Source organism: Myodes glareolus, chromosome 3 (assembly GCF_982192425.1).
Source record: "Myodes glareolus chromosome 3, mMyoGla1.1, whole genome shotgun sequence".
NCBI lineage: Eukaryota > Metazoa > Chordata > Mammalia > Rodentia > Cricetidae > Myodes > Myodes glareolus.
The window spans coordinates 27629926-27650495 of NC_142028.1; the positions used below are offsets into that span (position 1 = coordinate 27629926).

A 20570-nucleotide genomic window follows, 5' to 3' on the forward strand; every position below is an offset into this window, starting at 1 on the left:
CACGTGGATGGGAACATGGAGACAGGCAGGCGTCAGGCAGGCGGGCAGGCATGGCACTGGAGCAGAAACTGGAGAGTTTACATCCTGATACGCTAGCACAAGATGACGGCACGCTGGGCAGAAAGAGCTAGCTGGGAATGATCCGAATTTTTGAAACCTCAAAGCACACTCCAGTGATCTATCTCCTCCAAAAATCCCACGGCTCCTACTTCTCAAAGAATTCCATCAACCAGGAACCAGGCATTCAATACCTGAGCCTATGGCAACCATTCTCATTCGGACCACCACAGACTTTGTGTATTTATTTATAAACAGGTTCTGACTGTATATAGTACAGACTTGCCTAAAACTATTTAATTAATTAGTTAATTAAGTTTTGGGATTTTGATACAGAGTCTCTCTACATAGACCTGGGTGTCCTAGAACTCACTGTATACATAGACCAGGCTGACCTCAAACTCCAGATCCGTTTACCTCTGCCTCTCAAGTGCCAGGATTAAAGGCGTTTGCCACCATGCCCAACTCTCTCAAATTATTTCTGTAAGAGATTTAACAGAACGACTTGGCAGTTAAGAGTACTTGTTGCGGGCTGGAGAGATGGCTCAGAGATTGGGAGCACTGGCTGCTCTTCCTAGGTTCAATTCCCAGCACCCACATGGTGGCTCACAACCATCTTTAATGAGATCTGGTGCCTTCTTATGGTGTGCATGCATACATGCAGACAGAACACTGTATACATAATAAGTAGATCTTAAAAAAAAAGAGTACTTGTTACTCTTGTTTAACTAAAGTTGAATAAACAAACTTGCCAGGCGGTGGTGAAGCACTACATGAATCCTGGCACTTGAGAGTCAGAGGCAGGTGGATTTCCAGGCCAGTCTGGTCTACAAAGCAAGATCCAAGACACCTAGGGCTACACAGAGAACCCTTGTCTTGAAACACAAAAAAACAAAACAAAAAAATGAACTGTGGCTGATAGAAATACAAAGAAGTTCTTCTGAGAGTCAGTGGTTGCAGACAGGTAGGTACATCAGAACTTTCCAATGAGACTTTGGTTTCAGGCTGTTCCTAGTCTAGAGAACTCAGGATAGGCGTCTGGGTGTGGCGCTGTATATCTGTAATTCTAGCACAGATGAGGTGAGGACAGGAGGGCCACCTGTGTGAGGTTGGCCTTGGCTTATGAGCCCCCAGCACCAGCACCACCAAATATACAGCTATACAGAGTACATTTGGGAAGCCCCAGGGCACAATGGCCAGGGTTCACATTGGCCAGGTCAAGTCCACATGATTGAACAGAATGTTATTAAAGTCTTAGACAGGCAACCGGACATGGTGACTAATGTCTATCCTGCCAGGTAGGAAGTAGGAAGATCAAAAGTTCAAGGTTAACTGGGTGGTAGTGGCTTAGACCTTTGATTCCAGCACCTGGGAGGCAGAAATAGGTGGATCTCTGTGAGTTTGAGGCCAGCTTGGTCTACAGAGAGAGTTCCAGAACAGCCAGGGCTACACAGAAAGACCCTGTTTTTTTGTTCTTTGTTTTTTGTTTTTAAAGTTCAAGGTTAGGGCTAGAGAGATGGCTCAGTGGTTAAGAGCACTTCCTGCTCTTGCAGAGGACCTGAGTTTGGTTTTCAGCACCCATGTGGTAAGTCATAATCACCTGTAACTTCAGTTCCAGGGAATCCAGTGCCCTCTTATGACCTCGTGGGGCACCAGGCACACATGCGGTGCATATGTGTGTATGTGTGTGTGTATACAAGCAAACAATTGGACACATAAATGTAAATAAACAAAAAATAAAGTTCAAGTTTATTCTCAACTACATAGCAAGCGTATATAGTGAATTTGAGACCAACTTCAGGTACATGAGACCCTTAAAAAAAAAAGGTCCTACACCTGGCAAGCTCACTAGTGTTCAGAAAGTGGATGAAATACACTCCCCCGGACAAGTGATGAGTCCTTCTGCAGCTCTGAGGGCTCCACTGCATTGCTGTCTCCTTAGTCTCAGTCAATAAAGAATCTTACCTCCTAAGAAAAGAAAGCCTAACTCCCTTTCTCTTGACTAGACAAACTCAGTGAGACACTTCCAAAACTAAAGTAGAAGTGATGACGTGGGATTTTTTTACGTGTGTATGTGCATGTTTGTGTGTACAAGAGTGTGGGATAAGCACATGTGTGAGCACACTTAGGCCAGAGGATGTCCTTAGCTGTCATTGACAGGTCCTAGCCACTTCACCTTCTTTGAGACCACATCTCTTATTGGTCTGGGGCTCACCTGTTAGGCTAGTGTTGTTGGCCCAGGGATCCTCCTGGTTGTGGGATTATAAACCTATACCACCACGCTGTGCATTGTGAAAGCTTTGTTTTTATGTTTTGTTTTAATTTTTTTCTGTTTTTTGCTTTCTTTCTTTCTTTCTTTCTTTCTTTCTTTCTTTCTTTCTTTCTTTCTTTTGAGAGAGGGTTTCCTCTGTGTAACAGCCCTGCAATCCTGGCTGTCCTAGAACTTGCTCTGTAGACCAGGCTGCTCTCAAACTCACAGAGATCCACCTACGTCTGCCTTCAATAAAGGCATGCACCACCATGCCCAGCTCTCTGTTTTGCTTGTTTTTTTTTTTTTGTTTTGTTTTGTTTTGTTTGTTTGCTTGTGTGTGCATGCGTGCTTTGATATTTATTTAGATAGGGTTTCTCTATGTAGTACTGGCTGATCTGGAGCTTATTATGTAGAGCAAGCTGGCCTTGGACTAATAGAGATATACTTGTCTTTGCCTTCTGAGTGTTGGGATTAAATGTGTGCACCACCACACTCAGCCCTAGACAGGGTCTCATTAAGTTCCAGACTGTACCCAAGGCTTACTTTTTATCCCCCTTCCTCACTCTCCAAGGATTACAGACCTGCACCTCCAGACAGCATGTTTCATGTTTTTTTTTTGTTGTTGTTGTTCGTTTGTTTTGTTTTGTTTTGAAACAGGGTCTCTTGTATCACAGACTGGCCTTAGAATCTATGCAGTCAAGGATAACCTTGAGCCTCTGATTACCTGCCTCACCAGTGCTAGGATTACAGATGTGCACCATATCAAGTTTATGGAGTGTCTGCATTAAATTCTGGACTTTAGACATTCTACGCAAGCAATATACCTACTGAGTTCCAGCCCAGTCCTGGAGATGACGTTATGTTAAAAAAGCAGAATAACTTCTAATCTTGTTCTCTTTCTTTCTTGGATCATTGAGTCTGTGTGAACCTGCTGTCATAGCTAAGGATACTCAGTTTCCAGAGAGAAGGCCAGAAGTAATGGACTGTCTGGCAATAGCTGTATGACTGTGCCATCTTGGAAGCAAGTCTTTTTTTTTTTAATTTATTAATTCATTATATATACAATGTTCTGTCTGCATATTTGCCTACGCTCCAGAAGAGGGCACCAGCTCTCATTATAGAGTATATATATGAGCCACCGTGTGGTTCCTGAAAATTGAACTCAGGACCTCAGAAAGGGCAGCCTGTGCTCTTAACCTCTGAGCCATCTCTCCAGCCTAGAAGCAAGTCTTTCAGTTCCAGTCCTGCGTCCAGACAATAGAAGCCGCAGCTGACTTTCTGGCTGCAACCCAACAAAGCCACTCTCAGACTGTGACACACAGAAACAAAGAAAATGTTTTTTATTTGTTTGCTTTTTTATTTTCAAGACAGGGTTTTTCAGTGTAACACTGGGCTGTTCTAGAATTAGCTCTGTAGACCAGGCTGGCCTTGAACTCACAAAGATCTGCCTTGCCTGCCTCTGCTTCCTGAGGGCTGGGAATAAAGGCATGCACCACCACGGCCTAGCAAGACAATGTTTAAGTAAATAAAATGTGGAACCAATGACATGGTTCAGCAGGTAAAGTTGTTTGACACCAAGTCTGACATCTACCTGACTCCAGTCTCCTCCATGGTGGAAGCAGAGAACAGACTCTTGTGAATTGTCCTCAACACTTGCCCTGTGGCAAGCACACGCCCACACACACAGTAAATAAAATCTGAGGTTTTAAGACTGGACGCAGTGCTGCTCACCTTTAATCCTAACCTTTGGGAGGCAGAGGCAGGGGAAATTTTGTGAGCGCAAGGCCAGCCTGGCCTACACAGTGAATCCTAAGATAGCCAGGAGATACCCTGTTTCAAACAAACAAGTGAAGAGATAACAAAACAGACCATGCGCGTACTAGCCATCTATAGAAGTCCCGGCTGTGCAGAGAGTAACCTAAAATACAATGGAATGTATCTATGTGGTGACACAGTCGGTGACACATTCATATAGAATGGAATGTATATGAGCTGGTAACACAGGTCGGTAGGTAAAGGCGTTTAAGGCTGAGCCTGACAACCTGATTTCAGTCTCCAGGACTGAATCTTCAGGTGGAGGGAGAGGATCTCTCAGGTGGAGGAGAGGATCTCTGACTTCCTCTTGAGTATCACAGCATCAGTGGCTTCATCTTTAAAACAGATCAAGAATCTAAAAACAGAGTCCTTTTAGTGGTTGATAGATCTGACTTCATTCACCTTTTTCATATTTTTTTAAAAGGTTCATTTTATGTTTTGCTCGTACATGTGTCTATGCACCACTGCATGTCTGGTGCCTGAAGAGGTCAGAGGGCATGAGAGCCCCAGGAACTGGAGTTACAGACAATTGTGAGTCACTGTGGGGGTGCTGGCAATCAAACCTGGATCCTCTGCAAGAGCAGCGGGGCTTTTAAGTGCTGAATCATCTCTTCAGTCCCCAGCTTTTTCATATTTTAAATTTTGTTTTCATCTTTTAGATATTTACAGCAGTTTGTTTATTAACACCTGTGATACATTATGCTAAGGATACAGAAAAGGAAGATAGATGTATTTGTTCTCAAAATGTCTGAGCTGGTAAATATATTTGTGGTTGAAAAATATATTACTTTTTTGTTGTTTGGTCTGTTTGTTTTTTTAATCAATTTTATTTTTTAATTTTTGTACATTGGTGTTTTGCCTGCATGTATGTCTGTGAGAGGGTGTCAGATCTTGGAATTACAGACAGTTGTAAGTTGCCATGTGGCTGGGGATTTGAACCCAGGTCCTCTGGAAGAGTAGCCAGTACTCTTAACCGTTGAACCATCTCTCTAGCCCCGTTTAGTCTGTTTAATTGAGACCTGATCTCAATAAGTAGCCCAAACAAAATGACCTGGAACTTGAAGCAATCCTCCTGCCTCAGTCTACCAAATGCTAGGATTATAAATGAGAGTCATTGTAACTGAAGTATATTCTGACTCGACCAGCCACTGGGGGAAGGCTATCAAGCATGGTAGAGAATCTAGCTCTGATTACATAGTGTACATGTAGCCCTTGCCAGCTAAACACAGAACGAAACCTTCAGTGGCTCCCCACAGCTTCCAGGATGAAGTCCAAGTTCCCAGCTGGTATCCAGCTCTGTTTTCCCTCCCATTGCACACCCCCCACACACTCACCTACTGTTCCAGCCAGGAGAACCACCTGCTTTCCTTGAGCAGGCCTGTAATACAGATACACCCGCTGTCTCGAATCTGCCCCAAATATATAATATTGTATATATGCAAATACTGTAAAATGACCTCCGTGGGCACAGGGTGTGGCTCAGTGGTGGAATGCTTGCTTAGCATGCTTAGGGCCCTGGGTCCCATCTCTAGCATCAAAAACAGAAACAACAACAATAGTGAAACTCCAGCCACTCAGTAAAAGCCCCATTCTGCTGGTCAGTGTTATGTATGATAGCACAGGTTTCATTGTACTGGATTACGTGTGTACTTAACCCCAACACTGTGAACCCCTTGAAAAGGCAGAGACTAGACGAGGCTTGGCCCTGGGAACTTAGTCCTCGAAACCTGTCCCAGAGCAAAAGTCGAACAAAAGTGCACTCAAAGATGCATCTAATATGTCTGTTTCTCCTCAGATAAAACCCATACCTTTTCCCATCACTTGGGTCTTTCCCTTCTCCAATGAATTAATCTCTTTGTTGTTGTTTTGAGACAGGGTCTTGCTATGCAGCCCAACCTGAGCAGGGTAGAGAGATGGGGAAATTATGGGGACAGGGTGTCTTAAATTAGGATTTCTAGTACTATGAAGAGACACCATGATTACAGCAACTCTATTTAAAAAAAAACAAAACATTTAATTGGGTGGCTTACAGTTCAGAGGTTCAGTCCTTTATCATCATGGTGGGACATGGTGGCAGGCAGGCAGACATGGTGCTGGAGAAGCGGAGAATTCTATATCTTTGATCCACAGGCAACAGGAAGAAAACTGATACAGTGGGTGTGGCTTAAACATATATGAGATCTCAAAGCGCACCCTCACAGTGACACACTTCCTTCAACAAGGCCGTGCCCACTCCAAACAAAGCCACACCTCCTAATAAGTCACTCCCTGTGAGTTTATAGGGGTCAATTACATTCAAATTATCACACATGGGGAGCAAAGGTTCCCCTCTTCCCCTCCCTACAATCTGAAGTCTCTCTCACCAGCAGAGATGTATCCTTATTCCTGTCCAACACTATTGACAACGTTCTCTGTGGAGATTGCTGACAGAGCAATATGAATTAGCTTGGTTTGCAGGAGAGATATTCTGCCTTCCTGCATCCCTGTGAGATCCAGCCAGTGGAATACCTCAGGGGCCCCAGGAACCACCTGCTTAGCTTCCTTGTTGACCCTTTGAAAAAAATAGCTTCAAACCACCAACATCTTTTCTACCACTGTGGTAAAGACAGGGAAGGGTGGAGCTCTCAGGTGAGTTTACCCTTTCTTTTCAAACACCTCTTTCCCTCTCTTAACCGGCAAGCTTAGAGTTTATATTTAAAAGGTTAGCAGCATGGTGGTGGTGCACACCTTGAATCCCAGCATTCGGGAGGCATAGGCAGGTGGATCTCTGTGAGTTTGAGGTCAGCCTGATCTACAAAATGAGTTTCAGTACAGCCAGGGATACACAGAGAACCCTGTCTTTAAAAAATTAAAATAAGGTTTCTGTGTGTGTGAGTGTGTGTTTCTGGGCATGCTCACGGGAGGCCAGAGGTGGACCTCAGGTGTCTTTCTCTGTTCTTCTCTGCCTTATCTTTTCAGACAGGGTCTCTCACTAAATCTAGAACTCATGAATTGATTAAGCTAGTTAACCAGTGAACCTCCTGTCTCCACCTCCCCAGCACTGGGCTTACAGGTGTGCGCCTCCACATCTGAGCTTTTGTTTTTGTTGTTATTGTTGTGTTTGTTTGTTTTGGTTTGGTTTTTCAAGACAGACTTTCTCATAGCTTTGGAGCCTGTCCTGGATCTTGCTCTGTAGACCAGGTTGGTCTTGAACTCACAGAGATCCATCTGTATCTGCCTCCCGAGTGCTGGGATTAAAGATGTGTACCACCACCACCTGGCTGGACTTTTATTTTTTTTAGCATGGATGTTAGGAGTCTGAACTTTGATCCTCATGTATGCCTGACGTGCACTATACCCACTGAGCCATCTTTCCAGCCCCCAAAATATCTTTTTTGGGATTTTTTTTTATGTGGATGGGCATTTTACCTGAATAATGTTTGTATGTGTACCATATGTGTGCCTGGTACCCAAGAAAGCAAGAGGAGAGCATTGAATCTCCTGGAACAAGAAGCGAGCTGCCATGAGGATGCTGGGAATCAAGTCTGGGTCCTCTAGAAGAACAGCCAGTGCACTTAGCTGCTGAGCCATCTTTCCAGCTACTCCCCACCTCCAAATATCTTTCAATAATAATAAAAAATTAAACACTGCTTCATACTAGCTAGCTCTAAATTTTTTAATTAATTTTTATTTTATTAAAATATAATTATACAATTTCTATCTCCTTCCCCTTTTTTCATCTCTCCTACAGCCTCTTTTTCTAATTATTACCATTTTATATATATATATGCAACCTGCTTGATCTGTTTAATGTTCCTGGTACTTGTATGTTTCTGGAGCTGACCACTTGGTGACCACCTTTTAGGAGGCTCGTCCCTGGGGAAGACTAGTTCTCTCTCTCAGAACCATGTGAGGTGCTCCTCATCCACCTGGCACATTGACTATTGTTGTCAATGTTGGAGTCTCATTGAGATTTCATGTGATAGCCTGAGGTTACTTTCCCCGCTGAAGCTGTGAATCCAGGGCTGACCTGTGGTCACTATGTCCCTAAAGGATTAAGGGAATTTCTCAGATTGCTGAGGGTAACAGGACGAAACTGTCTCCTCTCTTGTACCGTTGACAAGGCTAACCTTGACCTTACTGTGTGGTCTAGGCTGGCTTTGAATTTATTAGCAATCCTCTTGCCTCAATGTTGTGGAATACTATTTTAACTAGACAAAGATCTGTTACATTTGTTTATGCTGTGGAATGTTACTTTAACAATGTAAAAGTGTGTTACATTTGTTTCTGCTGCCTTTGTTAAAGTTGTAAAGATGTGTTATTTTTGTTAATGCTGCATTTGTTTAATTATCTAAAGATGTATTGTGTTTGTTTCACTTTGCCTGCCTAAGGCACCAGATTGGTCTAATAAAGAGCTGAATGACCAAAAGCTAGGCAGAGAAAGGATAGGTAGGGCTGGCAGGCAGAGAGAATAAATTGGAGAACCTAGGCTCTAGTAGGTGAGGAATGCGAAGAAGAAGGAGAAGGGAACAGCCACGGGCCTGGGGCAAAAGCCAGCAGACACCAGCCAGCTGAACTGAGCAGCAGTGAAGTAAAATATACAGAAGAAAAGATAAGCAAAAAGCCCTGAGACAAAAGGTAGATAAAGAGAAACAGGTTAAGCTAAAAGAGCTAGCCAAAAATGAGCCTAAACTAGGCCAAACATTCAAAACTAATAAGAAGTCCCTGTGTCATGATTTGGGAGCTGATTGGTGGCCCAAAAGAAAAATCCTGGTACACCTCAATAACCAAGTACTGTGGGCTGCAAGACTGTGTCGCCGTGGCTGCCTTAATACAATCATTTCCATTTGCAAAGCACTTCCAGTTTTCAGAATACTTAACATTTACTCTTTCACCTCTAATTCCAGCTGTTCAGAGGTTGAGGTAGGATTGCTGTGAGTTGAGGCCAGCCTGGACTACACAGTGACTTCCAGGCCATCCTGGGCTACAGAGCAACATCTTATCTCAAAACATCGTTTTTCATTTTTTTTTTTCCTTCTTGACAGCCTCAGTACTGAGAATACTGAGGAGAGAATAGGGGGCAGGAGTTTCTTTACTGAAGGGTAAACCAAGTGAAAAACCATTTATTGAAAATTCTCTAATCCTTCAAGGTGTGTGCTGTCTTATTTTGAGGTAGTCCAAGCTGTAATGGTCGTTCTGTCTCTTTAAGAGACAAGCCACGCCCACTCCCTCCCCCATCCGCTGAGGCAGGCTGATTTTCAGTTTCCGGTCTGAGCTCACTTTTTTTTCCATCTTCCTCTCAGAGAGGCAGCTTCGCTTCTGCCGCTCTCCCCACTTTTCCGCTTTTTCCCTTCTCTCTCTCTCTTTCTTTCTCTCTCTCTCTGCCCCCACTTCTCCCTTCCCCCTCCATAACCCCCTGAATAAATAAATATTCAACCTCACTCTGCCTGTCATGTCTATCCATGTCTCTGTCTCCTGCCCGACCGCCATGTGTCTCCCTGCCCGGGACCAGCCATTGCTCGGGGACCGGCAGCTGTCTCTGCCTGGGACTGGCTGCTCCCAGGGCCTGCTGTCTGCTGCCGCATGGCCTGCTACCACCATTTGGAACCTACAGCATTTCTGCTGCCTGTTGCCGCCAGGGATCTTGCAGCATTTTTTAAAAAAATCATAAAACAAGCTAGCCTGTAACCCCTCCTGCTTCAACTTCCAGAGAGCTACTGTTGACAGTTGCGTGTCGCCATGCATAATTTAGCAATATATATTTTTAGATAATATAGGCTTGTGCGACATAACCTGAAGAGCGCACAGCGATTGAGTGATCGAGCTGTTTGGAACCTAGTGTTTATACTCTGAAATCCCTGCTGTCTCTAAGGCCCCAGTTCATTGACAACAAATGGACAGATTTTGTTCCTCAATCTAGACTGATCCAAAGGAACACTTCCTGACTTTCAGCCCACTCGGAATCAGACCTCTCTGCAATCTTTAAAAGATTTAACTATCTGCATGTGGGGGCAGGGGGGTATGGACGTGCAGGCCAAAGACATTGACTCCCCTGGAGAGGAGTGATTAGGGTAATGAGCCCTCTTTTGTGGGTGCTGAAAATCAAACCTGAGTCCCCTGCAAGGACCCATGCTCTTAGCCAGGAGCCATCTCTCTAGCATCCGATTTGCATTTTATCTAAAGCAGGTAACAAGATAAACAGTCCCATATCTTCCTGTAGCACCTAATTGCTCTGTTTTCTTTAGATTCCACAAGATAGCATTTAGTTGGGCTCTGGTAGTGGACCTGTAATTCCAGCACTTGGAAGGCTAAGGAGGAAAAGCGACTGCTGCAAAACAACCCTGCCTACTTTAAAAGACAAAACAAACAAAACACAGCAACAGTAAAAACCCAGAGTTACTCATAGAATCCTGCCAGTTGTTAAGTTTGTTCTACAGAATCTTAGCTAAATGGCTTGTAAGCTGCACATCTGCCAAGGCTCCAAGCCGGGCCTCCATTTTTTTTTTAATATTTATTAATTTTGTCATTTTATGTGTATTGTTTTATGTGTTTGCCTGGTGCCCTTGGAGGTCAGAGAAGAGGACATCAGATCTCCCTAGAGCTGGGTGTGTGGGTGCTGGGAATCCTGGGAGAACAGCCACCACGCTTAATAGCTGAGCCGTCCCTCTGTCCCCTGCAAGGCGTTCTTAGGGTAGGGCTTCTGCTCTGTAGGTCACCTTCCGAGGCTAACAAGAAAATAGCAAACGAGCTGAACTCGAGCAGCAACAGATCCCATCCTTAGCATTTCTTGCTTCTCCTAGTGCCTTCCCCGTTCATCCAACCCCCCTTTGCTTCTTAGGGATAGTCTTAAAGCACAATAAGTACCTTTGCAACGGACATCTGGTCCCTTTAAGGACATAATGGCCAACCCCGCCTCCCACCCACCTCTCTGCAATGCTGTTCTAAGCGGACCTTTGTTTAATGTCCTCGGACAATTAGCCGCGTGACACTCTCCTTGTCTCCTCCAGGTTCGTGGGAGTGGGAATTTGGCCTCGTAACTTGGCAACCACTGAACTACCGGTTGAAGGTGCCTGTAGGGGCACTGGGGTTTGCGCTTTACGGTTGGGTTACTCCGGGTTCTTAACGGAAGCAGGCTGCAAAGCCAAGCGACCCCGCCCCCGTTGCCATAACAACGGTATACAGCTTCGCCTACCTTCCCCCAGTTGCGTCTTCCAAAACAACAACAGCAACAACAAAAAAGTAGTCCTGGACTCTCAGCATCAAAATCCTCTCCATAACTACTGCTAGAGGAAGAGAACCAGGGTCTGCGCCCCCTCCGAAGGCGAACAGCGTGGGGGAGTTGGAGACTGTGCCTTAGGGCAATGGTGTTAAGCAGAGAGAAGGCATTATAAGAAATTATAAGAGCAAGGGTTGGGGGTGGCAGGGAACCCGGAGGTGAGGTGTAGGTAGATAAGAGAGGGGAGGAGGGTCTGGTGGGGGAGATTTTAGGAGGACCTGTAGAACTCTATCAAAGGAATCCAGGAAGCAGGATCACTAGGTTGCTGGGGCAGAGTTGGAGCCACTGCGGAGGCCAGAACGGTCAGGAGTTTGGGAAGGTGTCCCGGAGGGAGCAGGGTCCTCCAAGCAGAGGCTGGGAACCCAAACGTGTTCTCTAGGATGGGGAAAACCGAACTGTGGGAGGTCAGCGGTGACCGGCTTGTACAGGGTACCTAGGTGTAAATGGAGGTGAGGGCACCGGAGGGTGGGATGGGGTGGGAACTAAGACCTCTTTCCTCGGTACCAGGACTGAGTTTCAGCTGACTCCAGAGGGCAGAGGGGAGCAAGATGTCGGATGAAGATGATCTGGACGACATTGAGCCAGACCAGGATGATCTGGAAAAGGAAGAGGAAGACAAGGAGACGGAAGAGTGGGAAGACTACCGGAAGGAGGGGGAAGAAGTCTCTGAGGAAGTGAGAGCCTGCAGGAGAGGTCCCGGGGTTGGGGGAGGGGGCTAGAGGAGAGCTGCGAAGAGAAGTCTTTACTGCCCTCCTCTTACAGTGGATGCCCACCCCCCTCACGGAGGCCATGATGAAGGAAGGGCTTTCTTTACTCTGCAAGACTGGCAGTGGACTGGCTCATGCCTATATTAAGCTAGAGGCTAAAGACAGGTGAGGACCAAGAAGCTGGAGCACCGCCAGCCTCCCCTCTCTCGTTCCAGTGTTTAGGCTAGACCTGATGACTCTCTCATCTGACCTAATGGGAAGAGAGGGAAGAAAGACGTCCTCAGTGTCCATGATCAGGTTGTACCTTGTACATACTAGACAAACGTTTTTACCACTAAGTTACGTCTCCAAGCCCAGGCAGAGACTCCACAGCGAAGGCTTGTCTAGCATGTATAAGGCTCTGGTTTTGATCGCTGCACTGAGAAACAAGAACAAGACTCCACCTGCCTCCTCTTCCCCCTCCTACTCTGCCATCTCTTTATAAGCCGTCTCTGCTGCCCTCTGCTCAGTATCTCTTTTCCAGTTCTTGCTGGGTTCTTATCCTTTATGGTGAATCTCCCACCCCCACCCCCATCTCCTAGGGACCTCACAGACATCAACCTGTTGCGCTCCTACATCCATCTTCGGTACGTGGACATTTCTGAGAACCACATTACAGACCTGTCGCCGCTCAACAGTCTCACCCACCTCCTGTGGCTCAAGGCTGACGGGAATCAGCTGCGAAGTGCCCGGATGAGTGAGCTACCCTACCTGCAGATCGCCAGTTTTTCCTACAACCAGATCGTGGACACAGAAGGCATCCTTCATCCCCGTCTAGGAAGCCTGGATCTCAAAGGTGGGTCCGTAGGAAACACACAGAACTTCCCTTGCTAGCGCGGGGCTGACGGAAGTAGGCAGTATATGACTCTTGGCTGAGCTACTCAGCCGTCTGTATGGACTCACTCATAGTGTGTAGGACGTGCAGGACTGGGGGTATAACTCAGTATTAGAGCCTTGCCTATACTTATATGAGGCCTGGTCAAAAAAAACACTTATTATAATTCATTTTAATATTCTTTTTAATTTTATTTTCAATAACATGTGTGTGCATATGTGTGGGTGTCTGGGAAACCAGAGGAAAGTGTCCGATCTCCTGTGATCTGCCTAATGCAGGTGCTGGGAACTGAACTCAGGTCCTCTGGAGGAGCACCCAGTGCTCTTAACCTCTGACCCATCTCTCCGACCCCTCCTTATAATATTCTTTATGACAGCTCTTCATGCTGGAATACAGAAATGAGCAAAACCAAAAATCTCTATTCTTAGCAGTGTCACTCTAGTTTATGGTGAGGGGCGGCTAGCAATGAACGTAATAAGTAAATAAGAAGTCAGGTTTGGTGGCTTGCAACTCAGTTCCTACACACTGGAGACTAAAGCAAGATTGCTAGAGTTCAAGGCCAGTCTGGGCTTCGTAAGGAGTTACAGGTTAGCTTGACCTACAGAGTGAGACTCTTTGTCTCAAAAAATAAAACATAAATCAAAAAGGAGATAAATTCTATAGAAAAATAGATTGGAGAAATACCATTGTGAAAGGCACAGGTAACAATCTCTCTCTTTTGGTCTCTCTGTTTCTGTCTATCTCTCTGTCTCTGTCTGTCTGTCTGTCTCTCTCTCCTCCCTTCTTTGTCTCTCTGTCTCTGTCTGTCTGTCTGTCTCTCTCCCTCTTTCTCTCTTTGTCTCTTTCGTGTGTGTGTGTGTGTGTGTGTGTGTGTGTATGTGTGTGTGTTACAAAGGATTGAATCTAGGGCCCTGTGCATGCCAGGCAAGCACTCTTGTGCTGACCATATCCCCAGTTTTATTATAAATTTTTTAATTTTATTTTTTATAAAATTGTAAAAGGTTTATTTATGCATCTTATGTATGAGTGCTTTGTATTCATGGACACCTGCACACCAGAAGAGGACACCAGATCTCATTATAGATGGTTGTGAGCCACCATGCAGTTGCTGGGAATTGGACTCAAATCCTCTGGAAGAGCAGTCAGTGCTCTGAGTCACTAAGCCATCTCTCAATCCCCGACTTATTTTTAATTTTGAGACAGGATCTCATAAGTTTCCCAAGTTGGGCTTGAGCTCACTCACCCAATAGTAGCCTAGAAAGGCCTTAGACTACTGATTCTGTGGATTCAGGCTCCGCAGTAGCTAGGACCACGAGGCCCAGCGCACATGACAGTTTCACACTGGTTGTTTAAGGGAAACATCACTTGACCAAAAATGTGCAGCAGGGAAGGAAGTCAGGCCAGTGCATTGCTTAGGGGTTACTAATTCATTCTCAAAGCATTGACAGATAAACCCTCCAGGGCCTCTTGCCTCGGGGCTCCAAAGATCTTGCTCTGGAGTTGTTCCTTCTTCCCTTCCACCCTGCATTAGAGGGAGAGAGGATACAGAGGGGCCAAATTTTCTAAGGCTGAACATTCAGAAGGGACCCTTGTGCACTTGACTCCCTCCTTTTCTGCAGGCAACCGCATTCGTCACGTGAGTGGTCTGGACCCTGAAAGACTGACAAGCCTGCATACCCTGGAGCTTCGGGGGAACCAGCTAGAAAGCACATTGGGAATCAACCTTCCTAAACTGAAGAATCTCTTCCTGGTAGCTTACTGGGCCCTAGGGTGGTGCAGGGAAGGGATCACAGCCTTGGCTTCTACCCAGCTTCCTCACCATGAGGATGACAAGTCCTTCCATGATGTCTGATGCCATGGAAATATAATGCTAAGACAATACGTACAATCTTAGGCTTATATTCCTAGTACTTGGGAGGCTGAGGAAGGAGGACTGCTGAAAGTTAGAGGCCAGCCTGGGCTACAGAATAAGACTCTGTCTTTCAGAGGAAAAGGGGGAGGGAGCAAGAAAGGTAGGCTTCCAACCTAGCAGGGCTACGATACACGATGAGTGGAAAATACAGAGAAAATGTATTGGTACAGGTTGTTGCAAAATGCGCTATTCAAGTACAGAAAGCAGGCCAATGAAGCCACTTAAATATTTATTTATTGAGAGAGAGTCTTTTTTGGCTGGGGGTGGTTAAGACAGTGTTTAAACTGTGGTCTTTGTTATTCTGGAACTCCATCTGTAGACTAGGCTAGCCTTGAACTCAAGAGGTCCACCTGCCTCTGCCTCCCAAGAGCTAGGACTAAAGGTGTGCACCACCAGTGTCCAACCTGAAACAGGGACTTATGTAATCCTGGTTGACCTGAACACACTACATAGCTGAGGAGGACCTTGAAATCCTCCTGATCTTCCCACCGCCACCTTCCATGTGCCAGGATTCCAGGAAGGACCATTATAATCAAATATATTTTTGGTTTTGATTTTTTGAAACAGAATTTCTCTTCACAGCCTTGGCAGTCCTGGAACTCTCTCTGTTGACCAGACTGGCTTTGAACTCAGAGATGTGACTGCCTCTGCCTCCCAAGTGCTTGAATTAAAGGCATGGGCCACCACTGCCCAGCTATAATCTACTGTTTTTATCTTGTGTGTTCTCATCTGCGTGTGCACACACGAACATGCAGGTGTGCGGCTGTGCTGTGTGTGGAAGCCCGAGGTGGACTTAAGCATCTTCTTCAGTGGCTTTTTACCTTGTATTTCGAGACAGGCTCTTTCACAGAACCTGAAATGCCGGATTAATTTGTCTGCCTGACCTGTGGGCTCCAGGGATCTGTCTGTCTCTACCCCAATAGCAGGCATGACTGACTGAACACCCCCAAGCTTGGCTTTTTACATGAGTGCTGGGGGCACAAACACAGGTCCTAGTGCTTGTATGACAAGAACTTTACTGATGGAGCCGTCTCCACGGCCTGTGTTTTGTCTGTTTGTGTTTGATTTGGGCTTTTTGGTTTTTGTTTGTTTGTTTGTTTTTTGGTTTTTCAATACAGAATTTCTCTGTAGCTTTGGAGCCTGACCTCAAATTCTCTGGTCTGTCCCTGTCTCCTGCATGCACCACCATTGCCAGGCTTGGCTCGGTTTTTAAGGGTCATACCATGTAGTCCTGACTGGCCTATGTAACCCAGGGAGGCCTAGAACTCATAACATAACAATCCTCTTGCCTCAGTCTCTGAGGGCTGGGATTTGCAGATGTATGTCATAATATCTTGTTTTGTTCTATTACTTTACTTTTAATGATTATTTATTTTTATGTCTATGAGTGTTTGTCTGTCTGTCTGTCTGTCTGTCTGTATGTATGTATGTATGTGTGGGTAGTGCTGTATGTGTGTCTGGTGCCCCTGGAGATCAGGAAGGAGGTCAGATTCCCTGAAACTGGAGCTGCCATGTGGGTGCTGGGAACTGAACCTGGGTCTTCTGAAACAGCAGCAGGTGCTCTTAACTGCTGAGCCATTGCTCCGACTCCAAGTCTTCATTACTTTTGAGATAGGGTCTCCCGGTATGCTAGTCTGAACTCCTTACATAGCTCAGACTTGTCCTCTTGTCCCCCAAGTGAGTGCTGGGATCGCAGCTGTGCACCACCATGCCAGGCTCTACGTGTCTGTTTAGGCTGGGCATGCTGCTTTCTAGAGTGGTACCACAGCCACTCCTCTGGGTGAGTGGGGCTCCTGGACCAATGGTAGCTTCCAGCAGCTCTTCCATAGTTAGAGGTGACCTTGATGGAGACGGAGAAGACCGCTGAGAACACAGCAGGAGACTACAACCCAGCTCTTGTTGGAGTGGCAGCTTTATTTTTTCTTTTTCTTTTCTTTCTTTCTTTCTTTCTTTCTTTCTTTCTTTCTTTCTTTCTTTCTTCCTTCCTTCCTTCCTTCCTTCCTTCCTTCCTTTCTTTCTTTCTTCCTCTTTCTTTCCTATTCTTTTCTTTTTGCTTTGTTTTTTGAGACAGGGTTTCTCTAGCTTTGGAGCATATCCTGGAACTAGCTCTTGAAGACCAGGCTGGCCTCAAACTCACAGAGATCTGCCTGCCTCTGCCTCCCGAGTGCTGGGATTAAAGGTGTGCGCCACCAGCACCTGCCTCTCTTTTGGTCTATCTTCTCTCTCTCTCTCTCTCTCTCTCTCTCTCTGTCTCTCTCTCTCCTCTTTCTTTCCTTCCTTTCTTCTTCTTCTTCTTTTTCTTTTCTTTTTTGGTATCTGGAATTGAAACCAGAGCCTTGCACATGATTTAAGAGTGCTCTACCACCAGTGCCTCCCTAGCCCAGAAACTAGTTTCCAGTAATGATTTTTATTATTATTTTATCATCATCATCATCATCATTTTTGTTGTTCTGGGAAATCTGGAAATCTGGTAAAGAATTAGACTTCTTTTTTTTCTTCTTCTTCTTCTTCTTCTTCTTCTTCTTCTTCTTCTTCTTCTTTTTAAATTTATTTATTTAGTATACAATATTCTTTCTGTATGTATGCCCACAGGCCAGAAGAGGGCACCAGACCCCATTACAGATGGTTGTGAGCCACCATGTGGTTGCTGGGAATTGAACTCAGGACCTTTGGAAGAGCAGGCAATGCTCTTAACCTCTGAGCCATCTCTCCAGCCCCCATTCTTTTTCTTCTTAAATTAAAATTACTTTACAATTCCTTTTCATTGGGGGTAATCACAGCCCAGCCTGCAGATGGAGTCAGAGATGACTTGCAGGAGTTAGTTCTCTTTCTACCATGTGGCTACTGGGGAATGAACTCGGATTGTCAGGCTTGGCTCTCGGAGCAATCCTGCAGGCCCCTTCTTTGTCTTTTTTTTGGGGGGGTGGTAGTATTTGAAATATGGTCTCACACTATAGTTCAGACATGCCTGGAGACTCACTAAGTAGCCCAGGCTGGCTTCTAACTCATGACAACCTTCCTGCCTTATTTAGGGGTGGGCCACTGCACCTACTTTTGTACTTCCTTATTTTCTATACCACACTCTCTTATCTGCCCCTCTACTCCCCTCCTTCCTCATCCTTTCCCAACCTCCCTCCCTCTGCTCCCCTCTCTGAGTCAATGTATTACATACTGAGTGTAGGCTCAGAACATGCTGAAGAAGATAGAGGGCCTGGAGAACCTCAGCAACCTGACCACTTTGCATCTCCGAGACAACCAGATTGAAACTCTGGATGGCTTCTCCAATGAGATGAAATCACTGCAGTACCTGAACTTGAGGTACGGGGAGTAGCCTCTCTAACACCCACCTTGCACCCAAGCCATCATCACCTATAGCAGCTTCTGAATCAGTGGCCCTCCCAGTAACCCACAGCTGGGTCCTTCCCTTGTTTTCCTTCTGGGTCCTGTCCTCTGCTTTCTTTCCTTCCTTCCTTCCTTCCTTTCTTTATTTTATTTTTACTATTTTTAATTTACTTACTTTATTTTATGTGCATTGGTATTTTGCCATAGGTATTGGGTCCCCCGGAACCGAAGTTACAGACAATTGTGAGCTGCCATGTGGGTGCTGGGAATTGAACCCAGATCCTCTGGAAGACCAGTCAGTGTTCTTAACCACTGAGCCATCTCCCTAGTCCCTCTGCTTTCTTTCTTTCTTCTGCATTTGGTTCAAAGAGCAACACAAAGATCTTCTTGAGCCCTAAACATCTAAAAGAATCTGTTTTTTCTTTCTTCTTCTTCTCTCTCTCTCTTCTTTCTATTTATGGTTTTGGTTTTTCGAGACAGGGTTTCTCTGGCCTTCAACTCAGAGATCCTCTTGCCTCTGCCTCTCGAGGGTTCGGATTAAAGGCATTCACTACCATATCTGGATTTTTTTCTCATTTTCAAACATGGGGGTCTTGCTACATTAACCAGGCTGGTCCCAACATCTTGAACTCCTGCTTAGTTAAGTTATAGGAATTCACCACAATGTTGCTAATCCCTGTTTTTGAGCAGTTCAATCTGACTCCAATGCCACTTTCCTGTCTGGATCCTATATAAATGCCCTTCTCTCTCTCCTAGGCCTCATTACCTTTCCATTTCTGGTTTCTTTGCTCCTGAGCTGAGCATCACCTGTAGAGGACAGCCCTTCACTGATACTAAGCATGAAATGTAACCTGGCCGTGGTGGCCCACGCCTTTAATCCCAGCAGTGGAGAAGTAGAGGCACACTTGGCAGATCAGTCCTCAACAGTCATTGCTTTTAGGGCCCAGCTGGCGGTGTTCTTACAGAGGAAGCCCAATTTCTGGCTAGCAATCAAAGCTCATGCTCCTAAGGTAAGCCCTCGTGACCTCATCCACAGGAGCAATATGATTGCTGACCTGGGGGAGCTGGCCAAACTGCGGGACCTGCCCAAGTTGCGAGCCTTGGTGATGCTGGACAACCCGTGTGCAGATGAGACTGACTACCGCCAGGAGGCCCTGGTGCAGATGGCAAACCTAGAGCGCCTAGACAAAGAGTTCTTTGAGGATGAGGACCGGGCTGAGGCAGAGGAGATCCGTCAGAGGCTGAAGGAGGAACAGGAACAGGACCTGGATGCAGACCATGACATGGAACCATACCGGCCACCATCTTAGCGGCTCTTCCTAAACCAATAGTAAGGGAGATGCTGCCGGAAAGGCAACTGCAGAAGGTCAAAGGTTGTGCACACAGAGGAGGCCAGGAGAACCCTTAGCAGAGAGCAGACTTAGGGGCTAGAGGTATCTTAGGTATGAAGAAAAGATGAGAGGCCCGGGAAGAGCTGATAAAGGACACGGAGGACCAGAAAAGTGAGTGGTAGGCAGAGGAACTGATAGGCAATCATATCCTGCAAAGAGGTGGCTACAAAGGGGTAGATCTGGGAGCATGGAGGAGCTCGTGGGGAAAGGAGGTGGCTGGTGGTACGTGGAGGCTGCAGCTGGGCCAGGGAAAAGATCCTGCACTAAATCTGAATCTAAAAATAGCAGGACACAGGTGGGGAGGCAAAAGGAGGGCAGTGAAGCAGAGTCTGAGAAGCCCAGGGATGTGGGCATTTCTAGTGGGGCACAAGCTGCCCTTCTGTCCTCTTCTTCCAGGAGACCAATGAGGCTGGCCTCAAGAATTGATAAGACTCCAGTGCAGGACCACAACATTCATGACCCTGTGATAGGAAGTGGAAGATACTTGCTGTCTTTTGTCTCCGAGTTAAAAATCCATCATATCCCAAGGCCCAGGCTCTTCGGTGGTCATCTCTGTGTGACTTGCACTATGGGCCTAAACTCCCAAGCTCTGTCTGGAGCCTAGATCGGGGACAGCCCTCAAGCAGGTCTGGGATAACCAGGATGGAGTAGGGGTTGTCTGGAGAAAGGAGCTGAGGAGTGGGCTGTGGTGTGACAATTCAGGTTTCAAATAAAACGGTATTTTGATATTCTCGTGTCTGACCGAGTTCATGAGTCCGCGTGATGGGCTTCTCCACCAGCATGGGTCAGTACCTGCCGCAGTGCTGAAGTGAGGCGATGCCTGCTTCCCTCGACTTGGCTGGCCATGGGTTATGAGGGCAAGTGCGCTTGGGGGTGGCCATCCTGGTCCTGGATCACCCCTCCCCTCCCCCACCCGTTCCCCACCACCACCCGCGCTCGTACGTGCGTCTCCGCCTGCATCTCTTG

At 46.1% G+C, this 20570-nt stretch overlaps 1 protein-coding gene across 4 annotated transcripts; it reads left to right on the forward strand.

Annotated features, from left to right (window-relative positions):
- The first annotated feature begins 11086 nt into the window (after positions 1-11086).
- On the forward strand, positions 11087-20332 carry Lrrc23 (leucine rich repeat containing 23). 4 transcript variants are annotated; one of them, XM_085687099.2, is made up of 8 exons: positions 11087-11109; positions 11886-12052; positions 12141-12250; positions 12667-12920; positions 14579-14709; positions 18053-18189; positions 19250-19543; positions 20001-20332. In XM_085687099.2, exons 2-7 carry the CDS (start codon positions 11927-11929, stop codon positions 19521-19523), a joined length of 1032 nt encoding a protein of 343 aa, XP_085543225.1. In that variant the 5' UTR covers positions 11087-11109; positions 11886-11926; the 3' UTR covers positions 19524-19543; positions 20001-20332. The 4 variants fall into 4 exon arrangements, with proteins under 4 accessions (XP_085543225.1, XP_048300176.1, XP_048300177.1 ...); XM_048444219.3 differs by lacking the exon at positions 11087-11109 and adding an exon at positions 11248-11404; XM_048444220.3 differs by lacking the exon at positions 11087-11109 and adding an exon at positions 11397-11536.
- The last annotated feature ends 238 nt before the right edge of the window (positions 20333-20570 follow it).